The sequence below is a fragment of the Propithecus coquereli genome, unplaced genomic scaffold, assembly GCF_000956105.1.
Source record: "Propithecus coquereli isolate 6110/MARCELLA unplaced genomic scaffold, Pcoq_1.0 Scaffold104, whole genome shotgun sequence".
Classification (NCBI taxonomy): Eukaryota; Metazoa; Chordata; class Mammalia; order Primates; family Indriidae; genus Propithecus; species Propithecus coquereli.
The window spans coordinates 8,315,770-8,335,834 of NW_012134303.1; the positions used below are offsets into that span (position 1 = coordinate 8,315,770).

At 34.0% G+C, this 20,065-nt stretch overlaps 1 protein-coding gene across 7 annotated transcripts in view; it reads left to right on the forward strand.

The window, feature by feature from the left end:
- Positions 1-20,065, forward strand: part of ALG13 (ALG13, UDP-N-acetylglucosaminyltransferase subunit) — a 70,669-nt gene that overhangs the window by 5,214 nt on the left and 45,390 nt on the right. For 3 of the 7 annotated variants that reach the window (XM_012645521.1, XM_012645508.1, XM_012645514.1), the window contains exons 4-5: positions 17,479-17,857; positions 18,453-18,536. In XM_012645521.1, the coding sequence (XP_012500975.1) occupies positions 17,479-17,857; positions 18,453-18,536 (463 nt within the window). Of the gene's footprint in view, positions 1-58; positions 305-17,478; positions 17,858-18,452; positions 18,537-20,065 lie in introns of those variants that run through there. The other 4 variants (XM_012645530.1, XM_012645538.1, XM_012645544.1 and 1 more) reach the window with 3 other exon arrangements.

Here is a 20,065-nt window from a genome sequence, read left to right on the forward strand (position 1 = left end):
CAGATGAAGTATGGAATTTTCTCCCATGTTACCTAATATTTTTCTTCTTTTGTTTTAGCACGCTTCCTGGGCTGTTACAGTCAATGGACTTATCAACACTGAAATGTTATCCTCCTGGCCAGCCAGAAAAATTTTCTGCATTTTTGGATAAAGTTGTTGGATTACAAAAATAAACACTAAACTCTCAACATTTTAAAAACAATCCCCAAATCCAACCTATGGAATATGATTAAATCAAATTAAATATATAATAGATGAGTATATTTGCAGGATAATGTAAGTTAATAAACTTCCTATATCTATAGAATGTATAGGAAATGTTATGGTGTGCACATTTGGGTCCAAATCCTAATTGCAGTTTAGTAAACTTATTAGATTTTTCTTGATCTTCAATATGTAGTGAGCATTCACAGGTTTTATCCTAGAATCCCAAATGGATTTAGAGTCATGAAAAAAATGAATAAAACTTGAAAACTTTGACAAGGACCATAAATGTAGTTAGTTTGATATTCTTTAGAATAAAAAATGAAACAGTAACAAATTTGCATGAGAGTCAGCATCTTTAGCTTCATAATCCAAGGAACCAAATTTTAAAAACCCAGAAGTGATGGATTGTGCTCTGTGAAATATAAAGTTCAGTCATCGCTTAGAAAAGATTACCAAGTCAGTTGATCTATTGTACTTGGAGAAACTACTTTTATCCTGAAGAATAGAGTGGAGTGGATATGTTCACTTTTTTAAAATCTATAATTTACGTAGAAAGTGACGATTTTGCCCCATGTCAAAGCTTTACTGGTTTGAGAAGAATAAATCAAAAAGGACTTGACTTATACCAATAGGACTTGGTGTTATTTTTTGAAATATTTACTGTAACAAATTTATAATTCATGTGCTTATAAAATTAGTTTTACAAATGAATAATAAATGTTCTGATGTGTATAATGGCTCAAATATATGGTTTTAAAATTCACATGCTAACTTGAGATAGACACATTATGAAATTCTTTCTGATTAGAGTATATGGTCTCAAGACCTTTAAAATAAACTAGATCCTTAAGTGTCCATAGTTCTCTGGTAGAATGTTTAAATACAGTTTATTTATAAAAATTGAGCGTTTACTATGGAGACGTATCTTCCATTATGTTATCCCAAATGTTAAATGTCCCAAACATTTTACTTGGGATGCATTTTATAATGTTTTTGTAGACTTATTTTCCTGATTATGTTTTACTTAGGCTAATATTAAAATAAAGTTTTACTAATGGTAGAAGTTGGTGGCTGAGAAGTGCTCTGGGTAGCAGGAGGAAGCCAACTTGGATTAAAATTTTGCTGAGAATAATCTAAACAGTGAGTAATCTACACAGTTGAGAATTCATAGCACCATAATCGTAATTGTTAATTTAATACTAATGTTTTAGGAAAGGTCCTATTCAAATCCAGGGAGAGAATTGTAAGTGTTTTCTGGTCCCTCCTTTAAATGTTTTTATGTGAGAAAAATTGTGGGTGAAAGTTTATGTTGGTCACTCAGTTTTTATAGTTATTTTGTGGCCAGAAGGACTAACCATAGAGAATCAGAAACAAATGAAAGGATCTACCCAAGTATCAGACAACTAAAAAGCCATATGGGCTCTCATATCATCTGCTTTCTACTTTCCTGCAAGAATGCATAACCTAGATTGCATTATTTCATTTAGCAGAGGCTTAAGCCAATGGTGTCAATTGTGTGTAGCAATATCTCTGAGTATACTTTAGGGAATTTTGTATCAGTTGTGGGTTTTTAAATCAAAGGAGCCTTTAGAATAATTTTGATTTGGCAATGATTCTCTAGATTATCTAGTCCAATCCCATCATTTTTCAGATGTTACAATTTGCCAAAAATAATAGCTTTTAGGAGAGCTGCTACTAAGAAGCAGCTCCTTGATTCCCCGTCCTGTGCTCTGTCTACCATACATAATATATGTTGTAACTTTTTGTTTCTTTATTGTGTAGTATTTTATTTATTCTAATCCCTTCCAAGGAAGGTTTTATTTCCAGAAGTCCTTTATTTTAGTAGGAATTTCATGCTTAACTGGATTTTTCTTTGGTATGTAACAACCTTACCTAGGATTTAGAAATTTGTGATTCCTGAGTTTTTGGAATCTAGCAAAATTCTCTGGGTAGGATTGATACTAGATTGAATGAATTAAGACGTTGAGGAATTGTAGACTTTTGGAGTTGGAAGAGAATTTAAAGAATTAATAGTTGGTTTAAACCACTCATTTACAGGTGAGGAAACAAACTAAAAAGTTAATTGCCAAGTTTTAATTTATTGGTCCTTATGAGAAAATGGTATTCAAAATTCTATTTGAAATATTTACTAAATAAAGGTGAATTTGTTTGATTTTATTACATGACAGCTTCAGGTTCTTGAAATCAATGAGTAAGTGTAATGCAATTTATTTAGCAATTTTCTATCAGATATTTAAATTTCCAGGGATAAGGAAGTGAAAGAGTTTAATATTAGGAAATTCACATCATGGATAGGTTCAGAGGTAGACAGTAAATAGTAGAAAGTTTATGGTGTTGAAGTAGATAAAAAGTGATGTGATATTATGGGATGACCTTGGGAATTAAGGATTTTAGATGACCACAGTGCTTATCATTTCGGAGGAAAGAAAGAGCTGGAAGGATTTAGTGGTAAGATAGTGCAACCAATGAATTTGATGTAGAGTTCTGGAATATTTAAAAATAGTCACTGAAAGTATTATCGAGTATCTGATTTATGACACCTTTGAGCTCTACTTTGTATGCTTTTGAAGGCAGGTCATATATAGGCACAAAGGACAATATAAAAAGGTTGTTTACCACTTTGATAGTGTGAGGAAGAGTTTTCCAAGATTAAAGTCAGGAATGACTAAGCAGTAATGTAGATATTTTTCTTGGGCCTTTATTGTGGTATAGATACTTAATCCCTCTGATTTGTTCATAATATGAAATTTGTGGAGATGACCAAAAATCTGCATATAGTTTGAGAAATTAGGTATATGGGCAGATTATTCGATTGATTTTTGGGAAAGATTTGGAAAGGGTGGTCATGATAGCCATGTGGTGATCAATTTTCTGCTGTACAACTAGTACCATATTTTAATGGGGGTGAGGAATGAGAAATAACAATTTCAGTTAATACTTGCTGAGTGTTGAATTCCAGTATATTTCCATCATTTATGAAGATAGGAGGGCCCATAAATTCGAAGTCAGGATTATCCCAAGAAATTCAGATTGTATGCTAGCCATAGGTTTATAACCTATTTGATTTTCACATTGCTACTAGAAAATCACACTGATTGCCACTCACAGAATCCATATATGGAAACTGTTCCAGTTGGTTTACCTAGCTGCAAGTTATTTACTAGTCTTTTTCTTAAAATATTTGTGTTTTAAGGTTCTCTTTTTGGTCCTTTTTGCTTCATATTTTTTTTCTTGGCATTTTCTTCACTCTCAGAACTACTATTGTTGACTCCCCCATCTATATCTTCCAACTCTGATTTGAGCTCCTGAATGGTATTTCCAATTGCCTGTTGGTCATGCCTATCTGTTAATTCGGTAAGCACCTCAAACTCAATGTGTCCCAAACTAAAATCATATTTCTTTTCATCTTTCTGAGATCCTTATCTCTATTAATGGTGTCACCATTTAGTCAGTCCTCTAGGCTATCACTTTTATATCTCCAACCCCTTCTATCTAATTGGTCACGAGGTACTCTCAGCTTTATTTCCTAAGTATCTCAAGCCCATTTATTTATTCATTCAGTCTTTTATTATAAATGCATAATGAGAATCTACCTTTTATGTCAGCAGGACTCAAGACATGATTCCTGCTCTGGAGGAACTCTTGCAGTCTATTTGGGGAGGAAGTATATCTTACTCATTCTTGAGTTTTCTGCCTGAAACAGTAGGCTTTCCATAAATGATGAGTATACTGCATCATTTATGGAAACACTGTCATCTTACATTTATTTTATACTGACTTTGATTTGACTTGAAAGTATCTGGTATGTCTCATTCAGAAGAAAGATATGACCATCACGTTGTATGGTCAGTTTGTAGGATCAAGCATTTTCAGGAATGGCATCCCAAATATAACAGTGCTGATCCTATGCAATATCCTAATGGTATTTAAGGATCTGTCAGATAATGCTACCTATTGGAGATTTGGGGTAAAACATTGTTAAAAATTAGGTATATAAAAAGCAGTAGCTATAGTGTTTTCCAGTAAAAGATTACATGGAGCAAGGTTTAGTATACTACCAAATTATATTTCTTTATGAAATGTTTAATTCCCTATACATATATTCTAGTACAATTCTTATATTTTAATTTTTATGGGTGACTAAACAAAAGGTGGACAAATCCAGCTAGCTTCAAACAAGAATGTAGAATACATGCTTCTTAACGTTGATAATGATTCTTGAAAAATATTTTGAGGGACTTTTTATATCATTATACATCATCTGTCTTGGTATTTCACTTGTAAATCTTTGTTGTTTTTATGAATTTTTACCACATCTTGGCCAAAATTATTTATTTTGATTGACACTCTTACTGCTTTGAAAATGGTTTTATTTTGATGGCTGCAGTCCTGTTCTCTAAGGCAGGCGTCCCAACCTTTGGTGAGTTGTATAATTTCATTACATATTATAATGTAATAAAATAATAGAAATAAAGTACACAATAAAGGTAATGTGCTTGAATCATCCTGAAACTATCCCCCTCCTCCCTGGTACATGGAAAAATTGTCTTCCATGAAAGTGGTCCCTGGCGCCAAAAAGGTTGGGGCCTGCTGCTCTAAGACAGTGGTTCTTAAACTTCTTTCAGTCATGAACCCTTTAAAATACTTAAAATTATTGCTTTTCTCCCTATTCACACATATAATTTTGCAGTGACTTTTGGGGCGTTTACAGGCACCTTGAGGCCCAGGCCCCTAAGAATCCCTAGACTGAGGCCAACTTCAGTAATTTCATTTCTTGGTCATTGTTCATTAATATTTAGGTATAACTCATAGACTCTCCTTTATAATTAAACCCTTGTGATTAGATACATCTAAGTTTAGTAATTCCCAGTTTTTATAATGTAATGCAAATTAAAAACTTTTCTCATGACATTTAAACATACCAAAAAACACATTTGTAATTAACATTAATACTCTTACACTGTTTACTCAGTGTTGGTAACCCATAATGTCTTATGTAGCACTTTTCTAATGATAAAGAGGACTAAATGGAATTTTTAATTTATAATAATGATTTTTGAATATAATCCATTAGGCTATTTGGTGAAGATGACCAGGGAAGCAATACAGTATTGTATTTACTCAACTTACTCTTAAGAGTGCTTCTGAAGTACTTGTTTGCTGAACTGTGATCATCACTGTTGGAATGTTATCTGTGAGAGGCCATATATTGCATCTTTTTCATTTTTCATTTCCCCTTTTGTACAGGATAACATAGTAGTCGTTTCTCCAGTGCCAGTGTGAAGTGGGTGGATAATACACTCCTCAAATTTAGGAGTGAAAAACATTCCTAAATCCTGGCCTAAATTAGTAGTTTTCTGGATCTCGGTTTTCCCACTTATACATTAATAAAACTAACTTCCCTCATAGGTGATTTCTAAGACATATAAAACCAATTGTGTGGCATGTTTAAAATAAAAAATGCCATTGAAATAATATACTTTCTCTTGGTTAGTTTTTGTTTTAAGAAGTAGGACTAAGAAATGTTTTCCTGAACTTTACAATATGTAGTCCTAAATGATATGGAAAGCAGAGTCGTCATCGAATTTCATATTTAAATTCATATTCAGTTTCTAGTTGGGGTTATAGTTAGAAAATTTATATAGATGTTTAAGTGAATAGGTCTTTCTAGTGCTTCAAAACAAAGTAAAGAATGTCCTGGTCTTTTTTTTTTTTTTTTTTTTTTTTTTTTTTTTGAGACAGAGTCTCACTCTTTTTGCCCAGGCTAGAGTGAGTGCTGTGGCGTCAGCCTAGCTCACAGCAACCTCAAACTCCTGGGCTCAAGCAATCCTTCTGCCTCAGCCTCCCGAGTAGCTGGGACTACAGGCATGCGCCACCATGCCCGGCTAATTTTTTCTATATAGTTTTAGTTGTCCAATTATTTAGTTGTCCAATTAATTTCTTTCTATTTTTAGTAGAGACGAGGTCTCGCTCTTGCTCAGGCTGGTTTCGAACTCCTGAGCTCAAACGATCTGCCCGCCTTGGCCTCCCAGAGAGCTAGGATTACAGGCGTGAGCCACCGCGCCGGCCCTGTCCTGGTGTTTATTCCTCCTTCCCTCAATCCTCTTTCTAGACCGATCAGACACTACAGATATCTTAAGTCAAAAAACAATAAACAATATTCAGTTTCTGTGCCAGTGTGATATATTTTAAAGCAAAGTACTATTTTCTTTTTTTTCAAATCTGTATTATGCTTCAGGTAGAAATGGGAAGAGAAGGAAATGAAAGCAAGTGGTTCTTGGTAGTATTCATTCTGTTTACATTTCTGAACAACAATCACCGATCACTGCTCTAGGTAATCCATTCTTTCTCTTGCCTTTATTTTCTTCTTCCTAAAACTTGAGGAGGTTGATCAGGGCTGTGAGATCATGTTTTGTTTTAGAACCATTGTGTTCCCTTCCCACATAAATCCTGCTTTGCTAATTCTGTTTGAATGTCCACTGTGAAAAGTTGACAGGCTCTAGTTCTGGGGTGCTGTTAAAAAAAACATTTTTTAAAAGTTTACCATTATATATTCAGTAGTGAAAAACTTGAAAAAGAGGTCTATGGAGTTGAGTTATTTTCCCCAATTGGCCTCATGTTATTTGGTACTAAAAATAATTGAAATAAATTATTTAGGACTAAGTTTTTTAATAGTAGTTGCCTTTTCAGTAGGTTCTAAGTTGTTATATACATATGTTTATCTTTAAAAATCTTGGTCTGTTTATTTCATTTGGTAAAGTAAGATTTATCATTCATTTTTATGTGGGCCAGTCATCCCCACTTTTTGCCAGAATAATAGGCTAAAAGCTATTTTTAATGTCAGTCACAGATTTGGCTACCTCAAGGAAGGGCAAGTCTGTTATCTGCTATTAAATCACAGAGTAATTCCCTAGACTTAGGAGAGTGCTTAGAGATCATGTAGCCCATCACCTTCATTTTACAGATGAGGAAACGGACCCAGAGAGAATAAATGACATAACCAAGTTCATAATATTCTTTTCCTGATACTGTATTGCCTCTCAGAAACTAACAATTCAAAAGCATTATATCCTTTACATTTACAGCTGTACCTTATATGGCACAGATAATGTATGCTTTAAAAAATAATTCCAGGCATATACCTCATTTAATTGGTTGAAATGTGAAGGAGTGTTATCTTAGAATTAAAACCATTAGTATTCATATGTTGTACTACGGTTTCCCTGTTTGATCAGTGAAAGAAGAAATAATTTCAGCAATTTAAACCACAAATCACATTTTTCCAGCTAAATTTCAGTATAAAAAATTATAAAGTTAAAGCACATTCATGATAGGTCAAATATGTTAATTATTTTAAGTTATTTTAATTTTCTTTAATTTGTTTTAATCTGTATCCAAAGGTACAGTGCCTAAAAAGTCTTTAAGACAATCATTTTTCTTTCCATTATTTTCAGATGTCAAAGGAAAGAACCCCATTAGGTGTGGAGAAACCTGATGGAGAGCCATATTTGAAATTTGGCTTGATTTCCAGTAGAATTTAGGAGAATTGTTCTTACCTTTTTTTAAAAAAATTTTGACCAAAGAATAATTACTTATTGAATCGTTTTGTCAGGTAGCAGCTAACGTTAATCGATACTTAAGCACTGATGGTCTAAACACTGAACATGCGGTATCTTATGTAATTATTCCAACAACCTTAGATTTAGATCACAGAGAAATTTCTAGAGCAGCATTTCTCAAACTTTGAAATGTTAACAGGGGATACGTGGAAGACAAACATGTTTGGGAAAATGTTAAGCAGTTACTCTGAGCATTTCTTAGAGCCTTTAATGTTGCTAATGGGCACTGTGAATCCCAAAGATAGGATTATAGTATGCAGTTTTCCTGAAATTGTGGCCTTGAACTTCTCATTTTAGGAACTTGTAGAACCCATTAGTCTAGAGCAGTGGTTCTCAAAGTGTGTTTTCTGGACCAGCAGCATCAACATCACCTGGGAACTTATTAAAATGCAGATTCTAGAGATCCATTTCAGACCTGCTGAATCAGAATCTCTGGGCTAGAGGCAATCTCTTTTAATAAACCCTCCACTTGAGAACCACTGTTCCAGAGGTTTGGAGTAGTTTGCTATGGAAAAATAGCCCATTGGGATTTTAAGTGCAATAGATATTTCAGAGGATGGTATTAAACACTTTGAAGTGACTTACTATATGCAAAATAATGTCTAGCATTGCCCCACAGGTCTTTTAAAAAAATCCTATTGTATTTGGAGAATGGAACCTATGCTTTACCACTTTTGAGCCTTTGTTCATATCTTTTCTGCTTTGGTATATGATTCTTCTTTATAATAATTGTGCACATATCTGGAGACTATAGTTTTAGTTCCAGTAGTATTACTGATTCTGTATGAAAATTTGGGCAAGTCTTGTAATTATTTGAAACCTGTTTCTTCATCTGTAATAATAAGAAGGTCCTTTGTAGCTGTAAAATTTTACTTATTTTTGCAGTGTATGATGCTATTCTGTTTCTTGCTCACTAACAATAAAATGTTTAAATTTAATTTTTATTTTTTGAAGTAATTCATGGAAATAATTTAAAATATTAACTAGTTCTACAAGACTTATAACAAGAAATACAGTACTATGTCCCACTCCTCCCCATCTCTGATCGTACTTCTTATAGGTCACCATATTACTTTATATGTTTTATAAACATATATGTTTAAATTGGTTTTTTGTTTTTAAAATTTGAATAGCATCTGTAGGCTTCCTATATGGAAGAGGAGACTTTTAAAAAATATTTTAAATTTATAAATCATAATCATATATACATTTGTAGGGTACAGTGTGTTTTGCTGTGTATGCAATGTGGAATGATTCAAGCTAATTAACGTTTCTGTCACCTCACTTACCTATCATTTTTTATGGTGAGACATTTGAAATTCTCTTAGTTATTTTGAGATAATATAATAAATTATTATTAACTATAGTCACCGTGCAATAGGTATCAAAACTTATGCTTTCTGTCTGTGTGAAGCTTTGTACTCTTTGATCAACAACTCATTCCCTTCTCTCCCACTCACTCGGCTTCTGATAGCCATCATTCTACTCTCTACTTCTATGAGTTCAACTTATTTAGATTCCATATGTAAATCATGCCCTATTTGTCTTTCTGTGCCTGGCTTATTTCACTTAGTGTAACGTCCTCTAGGTTCATCTATGTTGTGGAAATGATAGGATTTTCTTCTTTTTTAAGGCTGAATAGTAGTCCATCTTGTGTATATACCACATTTTCTTTATTCATATGTTGATGGACAATTAGATTAATTCCATATCTTGGCTGTTGTGAATAATGCTGCAGTGAACATGATGGTGCAGATATCCTCTTGACATACTGATTTCATTTCCTTTGGATGTATACCCAGAAGTGGGATTACTGGATCATATGGTAGTTCTATTCGTAGTTTTTTGAGGAACTTCCATACCGTTTTCCATCATGGCTGCACTAATTTACTTTCCCACCTGCAGTGTATGGGCATTCCTTTATCAGTGCATCCCTGCCAACACTTCATCTTTTTGATAAAATCCATTCTAACAGGTGTGAGGTAATATCTCATTATGGTTTTAATTTGCATTTCTTTAATTGTTAGTGATGATCACCATTTTTTCATGTACCTGTTTGCTTCTCGCATGAGTTCTTTTGACAAATGTCTCTTTAGTTTCTTTGCCCATTTTTTAATTGGGTTATTTCTTTTCTTGCTATTGAGGTGTTTGATTTCCTTACAGGTTATTTGGTGGGGTTTTTTTGCTACTCAATTATTTGATTTCCTTATATATTTTGGATATTAACCCCTTATCAGATGTATGGATATTAACCCCTTATCAGATGTATGGTTTGCAAATATTTTCTCCTGTGGGTTTTCTCTTCACTTTGTTGATCATATTCTTTACTGTGTAGAAGCTTTTTAGTTTGATGGCATACAATTTGTTTATTTTTGCTTTTGTTGCCTGTGCTTTCAGGGTCCTATCAAAAAAGCATTGCCCACAGCAATGTGGAGCATTTCCCCAATGTTTTCTTCCAGTAGTTTTGTGGCCTCAAGTTTTATATATAAAGTCTTCAATCCATTTTGAATTGATTTTTCTATGTGGTGTGAAATAAGGATCTAATTTCATTTTTCTGCATGTGGATAGCCAGTTTTCCCAACACCATTTTTTAAGAGAGACTGCTTTTTCCCCTATCGTGTGTTCTTGGTACCTTGTCCAAAGTAAATTGATCATAAATGTGTGGGCTTGTTTCTGGACTTTCTGTCCTGTTCCATCGTTTGGTATGTCTGTTTTTATGCCAGTACCATGCTGTTTTGATTATACTTTATAATATGTTTTGAAATCAGGGAATGAGATGCTGCCAGCTTTGTTCTTTTTGCTCAAGATTTTTTTTATGTATTTGAGGTCTTTTGTGGTTCTATGTGAATTTAAGGATTTTTAAAATTTCTGTGAAAAATGTATCGGAATTTTGATAGAGATTGCATTGACTCTGTGGATCACTTTGGGTAGTATGGACATTTTCACAATATTCTTTTAATCCATGAACACAGGATATCTTTCCATTTATGTTTTCTTCAGTTTCGTTCATCAGTGTTTTATGGTTTTCAGTAATATTGGTCTTTCACTTCCTTGATTCAATTTACACCTAAGTGTTTTATTTTGGTTTTTGTTGCTTTTGCAAATGGGATTGTTTTCTTAATTTCCTTTTTGGATAATAGAAACGCTACTGATTTTTTTGTATGTTGATTTTATATAGTGAAACTTTACTGAGTTTATCAGTTCTAACAGTTTTTTGGTGGAGTCTTTAGGGTTTTCTATATATAAGATTATATCGTCAGCAAATAGGGACAATTTCACCTCTTTTCTATTAGGATGCCTTTTATTTCTTTCCCTTGCCTAATTGCTCTGCCTAGGACTTCCAGTAGTATGTTGAATAGAAATGGTGAGAGTGGTCATCCTTGTCTTGTTCCTGATCTCAGGGGAAAAGCTTTCAACTTTTCACTCTTAAGAATGATCTTAGCTTCGGGTTTGTCATGTGTGGCCTTTATTGTATTGAGCTACATTTCCTTTATACCTAATCTGTTGAGAGTTTTTATCATGAAGAGGTGTTGAATTTTGTCAAATGTTTTTTCTGCATGTATTGAAATGATCATGATTTTTATCCATCATTCTGTTAGTGTGGTGTATCACATTAATGATTCCTATACGCTGAACCATCCTTGCATCCTAGGGACAAATTCTACTTGATCATGGTGAATGATTCTTTTAATTTGTTGTTGAATTTAGTTTGCTATGATTTTGTTGAAGATTTTTACATTTATGTTCATCAAGGATATTGGCCTGTAATTTTCTTTAATTTTAGTGTCCTTGTCTGGTATCAAGGTAATGCTGGCCTTGTAAAATGAGTTTGAACATATTCCCTCCTCTTCAGTTTTTTGGAAGAATTTAAGAAGGATTGGTATTAGTTCTTCCTTAATTAAATATTCAGTAGAATTCAGCAGTGAAGCCATCAGATCCTGGGCTTTTCTTTGATGGAAGGCTTTTTATTACTGATTCAATCTCCTTATACATTATTGGTCTGTTCAGGTTTTCTGTTTCTTTATGATTTAGTCTTGGCAGATTGTATGTGTCAAGGAATTTACTCATTTCTTCTAGGTTATCCAATTTGTTGGCATATAGTTGTTCATAGTATTTTTTTATGATCCTTTGTATTTCTGTGGTATCAGTTGTAATGTCTCCTCTTTCATGTCTGATTTTATTTGAGTTTTATTTCTTTTTTGTTAATCTAGCTAAAGGTTTGTCGGTTTTGCCTCTGTTTCACTTATTTCTTCTCTGATCTTTATTTCCGTCCTTCTGCTTTGGGCTTAGCTCTTCTTTTTCTGGTTCTTTGAGGTATCATGTTAGATTATTTGAGGTCTTTTTTCTTTTTTGATATAGGCAGTTATCACTGTAAATCTCCCTTTTAAGATTGATTGCTTTTGCTGCATCCTGTGAGTTTTGCTATGTTGTGTTTCCATTTTTGTTTGTCTTAAAGTATTTTTTATTTCCTTTTTGATTTTTTTCTGTGACACATTGGCTTGTTTAGGAGCATGTTGTTTAATTTCCACGTATTTGTGTATTTTCCAAGATTCCTTCTTTTATTGACTTCTAGTTTCATGCCATTGTGATCCAAGAAGATATGATTTATTCTGGGGAATATTGCATATTTGCTTATGAAGAGCATGTATTCTGTTGCTGTTGGATGGAATGTTCTTTATGTGTCTGTTAGGTCCATTTGGTGTAAAGTATAATTCAATAATGTTTTGTTACTGATTTTCTATCTAGGTAATCTGTCAAAAGTCGGATAATGAGGTCTCAAAGAGGAGACTTTATCTTCCTCTTCCCTCTCTTTTTCATTTTTCTTCCCATCCTCCTAATTTAATCAGTTCTTGTGAGATTCATTTTCAGTGCTGACATTATTATTATTACTTAAGTAGTTTTTTGTTAACATCTGAGCCATGTAGTGTTCACTGATTTTATTTCCTTTTCTGTAAAACTTTGTTTTATCTCATTTTGTTTATTTTTTCATTTTCCTAGTTTTTGATGGAAACATCTTTACACTCTCCAGCAGAAGTGTACATCTTCCCTTAGTGTAGTCAAACATCAAAGTTATCTATGCCTTTAATTACCTATTTATTATTTTAGATGTCCATGCTAGAGTTCTCTGTTCTCCTTTTATCTTAACTATTCATTCTCTGTCTAGTCCTATTGAGTGTGTCTTCCTTGGATTTTCCCTTCGTCCTTATCCTGGAAATTCTCTTTGCTTTTTCTCTTGTGTTGAATTTCCTGTTTCCAGGACTGTTTGGCTCCCCTCTTTTTTTTTTTTTTTTGGTTTAACTTTATTTTGGTTTCAAATATATTCCAGTAGCTTTCTGAGGAAAGGTGGTAAAATTTTTGAATCTTTCCTTTCTGAAAACACCTTAATTTATTCTCCCATCAGATAGCTTCATATAGAAATTAAGGTTGGAAATAATTTTCCCTCTAATCTAGAACTTCATTGTTTTCTTAATTCTATGTTTTCTTTTGAGAAGTTTATCGCTGTTCTTATTTGTTATTTTTTGTATATGACCTGTTTTTCCTCTCTGAATGCCTTAGGATCTTCTCTTTATCCCCTGGCTTCAGAAACTTTATTACTATGTGCAATGCCAATAATCTTTTTTGTTTTTATTATCATGGCTACTTCATGGACCCTTTCAGTCTCAATATGGATACTTGTACCCTGGCTCACGAGTATCTTGGATATTTGATTTTATATGAAACTGATAAACTATTTTTTAGAATATCTGTACTATTTTATGTTCCCACTAGCTACATATGAAAGTTCTAGTTGCTCCACATCCTTGTTAATACTTGGTATTGTCAGTTTTAAAAAAAAAATTAATTATTCTAAGATGTATGGAGTGGTATTCCATTAAATATATGCAAATGGCCAATAAGCACATGAAAAAATGTTCCACATAATTAACTACTTGGGAAATGCAAATCAAAACCACAGTGAGATGCTACTTCACACTCACCAGGATAGCTATAATCAAACAATGGACAATAACAAGTGTTGGTAAACATATAGAGAAATTGGAACCATCATACACTACTGGTAAGAATGTAAAATGGCGGCCGGGCGCGGTGGCTCACGCCTGTAATCCTAGCACTCTGGGAGGCCAAGGCGGGTGAATCGTTTGAACTCAGGAGTTCGAGACCAGCCTGAGCAAGAGTGAGACCCTGTCTCTACCAAAAATAGAAAGAAATTAATTGGACAGCTAAAAATATATAGAAAAAACTAGCCAGGCATGGTGGCACATGCCTGTAGTCCCAGCTACTTGGGAGGCTGAGGCAGGAGGATCGCTTGAGCCCAGGAGTTTGAGGTTGCTGTGAGCTAGGCTGATGCCACTGCACTCTAGCCCGGGCAACAGAGCGAGACTGTCTCAAAAAAAAAAAAAAAAAAGATGCAGCTGCTATGGAAAACAGTTTGATAGTTTCTTAAAAGGTTAAACATAGTTACCATATGATCCAGCAGTTCCACTCCTAGGTATATACTTAAGCGAGTTGAAAACGTATGTCCAAACAAAAACTTATACATGGATATTTACAGCAGTATTCATAATAGCCAAAAATGGAAACCCAAATTTCTGTCAACTGATGAATGGATAAATAAATTGTAGTTTAGTTTAACTATACAATGGATTTAAATAAGTACTGATACATGCTACAATGTGGGTAAACCTTGAAAACCTTACCCTAAGTGAAAAAAACTAGTCACACAGGACCACATATTTTATGATTCCATTTATTTGAAATGTCCAGAATAGCCAAATCTGTAGATTCGGAAAGTAGATTAGTGGTTGCCTGGGGTTGGTGAAGGTAGGGGGTTTAGAGGTTGACAGTTAATGGATACAGGGTTTCATTTTGGGGTAATGAGAATGTTCTAAAGTTGATTGTGGTGATGGATGCACAACTCTAAAGATACAAAAAAACACTGAATTGTATACTTAGTGTATGGTATGTGACATATCTCAAAGCTGTTAAATTCACTAGTTTTAAGAGTACAATTCAATAGTTTTTAGTGAATATACATAATTCTGCAAACATCACCACAAAATAGTTTTAGAAGATTTTTGTCATTCCAAAAAGATTCTTTGTGCTTATTTGTAGATAGTGCATATTCCCACTCTAGCCCCAGGCTACCACTAATCTGCCTCTGTCTCTGTAGATTTGCCCTTTTGGCATATTTCACATAAATGTAATCCTATATCTTTTGGAATCACACACCTTTTGCATCTGGCTTCTTTTACTTAGGGCTGGTTTCTCCACATCCTTTTTAACACTTGTTATTGTCTATATTATTTATTATAGCCATGCTAGTAGGCGTATAGTGATATCTCATTGTGGTTCTAATTTGCATTTTCCTAATGACTAATGATTTTGAACATCTTTTTATTATCAGCCATTCCCATATATTTGGTGAAATGTGTATTCAAATTTTTCACCCATTTTAAAAATTGGATTGTTGTTTTCTTATCATGGACTTTTGAGAGCAGTTTATATATTTTGGTACAAAGATTTTTGGTTAGATATGTGATATAAAAATATTTTCTCCCAGCCTGTGGCTTGTATCTTCATTCTCCTACCAATGATATTTGCAAAACAAAAATTTTTAGTTTCGATGAAGTCAAATAATCAATTTTTAAATTTTGTGATATATGTAATAACTCTTTGCCTAACTCAAGGTCTTAAAGATGTCCTCCTGTGTTTTCTTTAAAAGTTTTGAAGGTTTATTTTACATTTAGATCTATAATCCATTTTGAGTTAATTATCATACAAGGTGTGAGGTATAGGTTGAAGATCTTTTTTTGTCATATGGGTAATCAATTGTTCTGTCACCATTTGATGAAAATGCTATCTTTGCTCTATTGAATGCTCTTGTACATGTCAGAAATCAATTGACCATATTTGTGTGGGTCTACTTCTGTGTGTTTCCCTGTGTGTTACTTTCCTTTTTCTCCATCTCCTTCGTCTTCCTGTCCCGATTTTTTATGTTTGTTTCCAGTTTTCTCCTATTACTTTTCTGATTCTCTCTCCCCCTCCCAATTTTCCCTTTCCCTATTCCCTTCCTCAAAATGAAGTATATAGATTGTATTAAGTTTTATATGCCTTATTTTTCTTTTAAAAAGCAATAGATATGAAGAATTTGTATTTTTCTTTACAAGTAAAATATTCCAAAAATGAATTAAAATTTTAATTATAACCCTTACTTTTTTTTCAGTGAATCAGTGGGCTTAAAGAAAAATGCTGATCCCTTTTCCCAAACAGTATGTTTCAAAACTTTTGCAACAAGCATCACTTCCCTAATGTTACAGTTTCTTTTAAAAAAGAAATTAGTTAAGGTATTGCAAATTGGCATGCTAAGGAAAGTCAAGATTTATTCATTTTTCCACCATGTTAACTATTATTTCATTCCTAAATTATAAAATTGATTATTGATGCTATTCCTATGGGGGCAGTCATGATTACTACTGGATCCACAAATAAAAAAATTAATTGAAAGAAACTTAATGTTGCAGCTTCTCCAAAGCCAGCTTTTGATCTATTTATTTTTTTAACACTTAAAGTAAGGAATTGGATTTTGGCATTTAAATAAGACACTTGATAGAGGAATCAAGTAATACAAGTAACTGGTCCTGTCTTTGACCCTTAATATTTTACTTATGTTTTTTCAGAGTTCAGAATAGTTTTTCTGGAAAAGTACTCTAATAATACATTGAAACATGTCTCTCATGTCCAATGCCTCTCATACTGTGCCCCACCATATTAAATGTAGCTTATTAGGAAGTTTGTGGATAAGATATTCTTTTCATGCTGCTTACATTTAAATTTTTATTGTTTCCGTTTTTTTTTACAGTATTGTTTCCATTTTTTAAGAAACACCTTTTTTTTGCATTTTTCCTTTTTATTAGTGCTATACAATATTTTGGAAACATTCGTCCAGATTGTATCAGGGTTTCCTGGCATAGCTAATAGATTTAGTTTCTGTGATCCTAGCAGAGAGTTATTATCTAGAATTAGATGATTACTTCAACCCCATATCTGAAATATCCAGGTCATTGCTTTAACATTTTCCTTGAACTGTGACCTCTGCCCCTATAGATCAAGGGAGGTCCCTCTCCCTTATTTGTTTTTTAAAAAGATATTGTTAATGCAAAAGCTTACTAGTTAATTATGTTCAGATTCCCACTCTGGTTATTTCCCTGAAACTATGAATTTGGGCACAGACTAGATGAAAATTAAAACAAAAAAGTTAAAAATAAATAAATAAAAATAACAATACATTGTGTGTTAATATAATGTATTTTTAATAAAAAAATAACTATTTTCTAAAACAAAAATAAAAGAGATTTTAAAGCAATGTAATGTGGACCAGGCTGCATCCTACACACCTGAACCTTATTGTAGTCCCTTCGCAGCCTCGTGCAGCAGTTGCCCTGAGTTAAGCTGCAAGCTCGGTTTCCTTCTGGTCCCAAAGCTCAGCTGCTTATGCATACTTTCCTCAACCTTGGGCCGATTGGGTTAATCCTACTCTTCCCCAGCCAGGTAGCACCTTTTCCCCTCCCTTGTCTCCTCAAGTCATGTTCCCTATTCCTAGGAGCATCGGCTCTTCCTCTTCTTTTCACAGGGTCCCGACTTGTCCTGGGCAAGCCAGCCAGCCCACTGCTTCTGCTCCTGGGAAGTGCCAAGATTCTGCTGCGCTGACTCCAGCTGTCTTCTTATGCCTAGACTTTGGGCTGCTTTCCGGATACCTGCATAAGCAAGCCCTTGCCACTGCTACCCATTCCTGCCTGCATCCTGCTTTTTCCTTCTTGCCACACTTCTGTTCCTTTCTCCCTCCCACCCCAACCCTCACCCTGTGCACAATGCATAAAGGATGGAAAAAGTACTCTGGCCTGAAGGCTGTGAATGAGGCATCAATGGATGAATATTTAGGCAGCTTAGGGCTGTTTCGAAAGCTGACTGCCAAGGATGCCTCTTGCCTCTTTCGGGCTATTTCGGAGCAGGTAAAAGGAAAACGAATATGTTTTCTCTATACTGAGTTTTCAGGGTTTGAGACATGGTATGGACCTCTAGCTAGACTTGTAGCTCACCAGAAGAAGTGAAATTCTCTTTTCTGTTTTCTAATGAAAATATCCAGGCCTATCAGGTCCTGGAAAGAGGCTGTCTGCTCCCTATTACCTTGGTGCGTGTTTTTGCTGATTAGTCTAATATATTGCTGTACCTTTGCTAACTTTTCTGTTTTTTAAATGCCAGTTTGTGATGTAGGAGCAATAAGAGAATGGGGTTAAAGTCAACTTTGAAATATATCTTGATCCTTTGCAAGCACCCTGTGCTACTTGTAAATTTTACAGGCCTAAGAAAAAATTTACAGGCTGTACACATAAAGAGTAGAAAAGGGGTGGGGGTTATGACAGAATCATTCCTTCCCAGTCTCACTAAAGATGATAAACAAATTTTAGTAAGGTAAGGATTTAATTTCCCAATTTCTTACATATTTTCTGAATAAGGGAGGCTTAAGTGTCCAGTTCATAGTCTTGATTTAGAAGCTTCTATTTTAAATGGCTACTGACAGTGAGCTGGTGTTTCTCTTCTTTTTAGTTGTTTTGCAGCCAGGTTCATCATTTGGAAATCAGGAAGGCCTGTGTCTCATATATGAGGGAAAATCAACAAATTTTTGAGTCTGTAAGTAGAATACATACCCAGGGGAGAATTGTCAGTGCAGTATGTAGCAGGTGGGAAAAGAATTTTGAGCACCTACATGTGAAAATTATATCATGCATTCTCCTCTGAATAGCAAATATTTTATTCCTAGCTGGCTTCCTTCCCACTAGCTAGCATGCTTCTAGACCTTCTCCCAGAATTATGTTGTTTTGTACTCTAATTAAAAATTAAGAAAAAACAATTTGTATCCTTCCCACTACTTCCTCACCCCTACACCAAAAACCGCAAACCTTAAAAAGTTACATTTGTTTTGTATTATCCATGCCGTTTTCTTGAAAAATTAAGACTAGTTCGTGTAAGGGTTGGCTCTGTTAATATTTTAAAATGCGTATTTAAAAATATGTACAAATGAGAACTCCCTCAATTTTCTTGCTTAATGCTGCGCACAGTAATCTTCAGCCAGTTTGAGGAATCTTGTAAAACTTAACTGTAAGGAAACAAATTAGTCTAAATATCTAGTCTTTTCATGTGACAAATAGTGGTAATTGGAACTCTGCCACTAATGACTGAGTTTAGGTAAAACAACTTTTAGAGGATATCTTTGTACACGTTCAAGTATTTGAATTCTTGTTAACAAAACTTGAGGTTTTATCACGGTTTGATTCCAAGTGTGCCCTTTAGTGTGGCTATTTTTTTTTTTTTAACACTTCTAGCTTTTCTAATACTGTTTTCTTCTGTTTATTGTGGATATTTGCCTGCTGTTCTAGGTTTACTCTTAATTTTCTCAACAGGTTTTAGTGCATTATAAAACTATGTGAAGGCTTCTTGACTTGAAAGCCTGTTACCTTAAAGTTGATTACAGGCTTCTCCACACCTGGGGAAAGGATTATAAGCGACATTACTTCAAATGCAAGACCATGGTGTAAAGCAGTGCATCTCAAGTATTTTTGTGCATACAAATCACCTGGGGATCTTGTTAAAGTAGAGATTCTGATTCAGTAGGTCTGAGCTGGGGCCCGAGATTTTTACATGTTTAAAAAATTCCCAAGTGATACTTGCCGTTGGTTTGAGTAACATTTTGAGTAACAGAGATGTGTGTAAAATTTTAAAACAAAATGGATGAATCTCAAAATAATTATACTGAGTGACAGAAGCCAGATGCCCCCCGCCCCCCCGCAAAGTTTATACTGTGCGGTTTCCTTTATATAAAACTCTAGAAAAAATACAAACCAATCTATAGTGACGGAAAGCAGATCAGTGGTTGTATATCAGTTGTAGAGGGGCACAAGGAAGCTTATGGGGGTGATGGAGATATTTATCTCAACTGTGGTGATGATTTCATCGGTGCATACATACGTCAAAAAACTTATTTGTACCATTTAAATTGTGCATTTTATGTCAGTTATACCTCAAAACTTGTAAAAATTAAGGAAAAATTTAAAAATTGATTTTTTTTATCATCTAGTGATAATATATGCATGGAACTAGAAATCTATTCTGAGTTTAATGTCATTTTTATTGAGGTATATTTTACATACAGTAAAATCCAC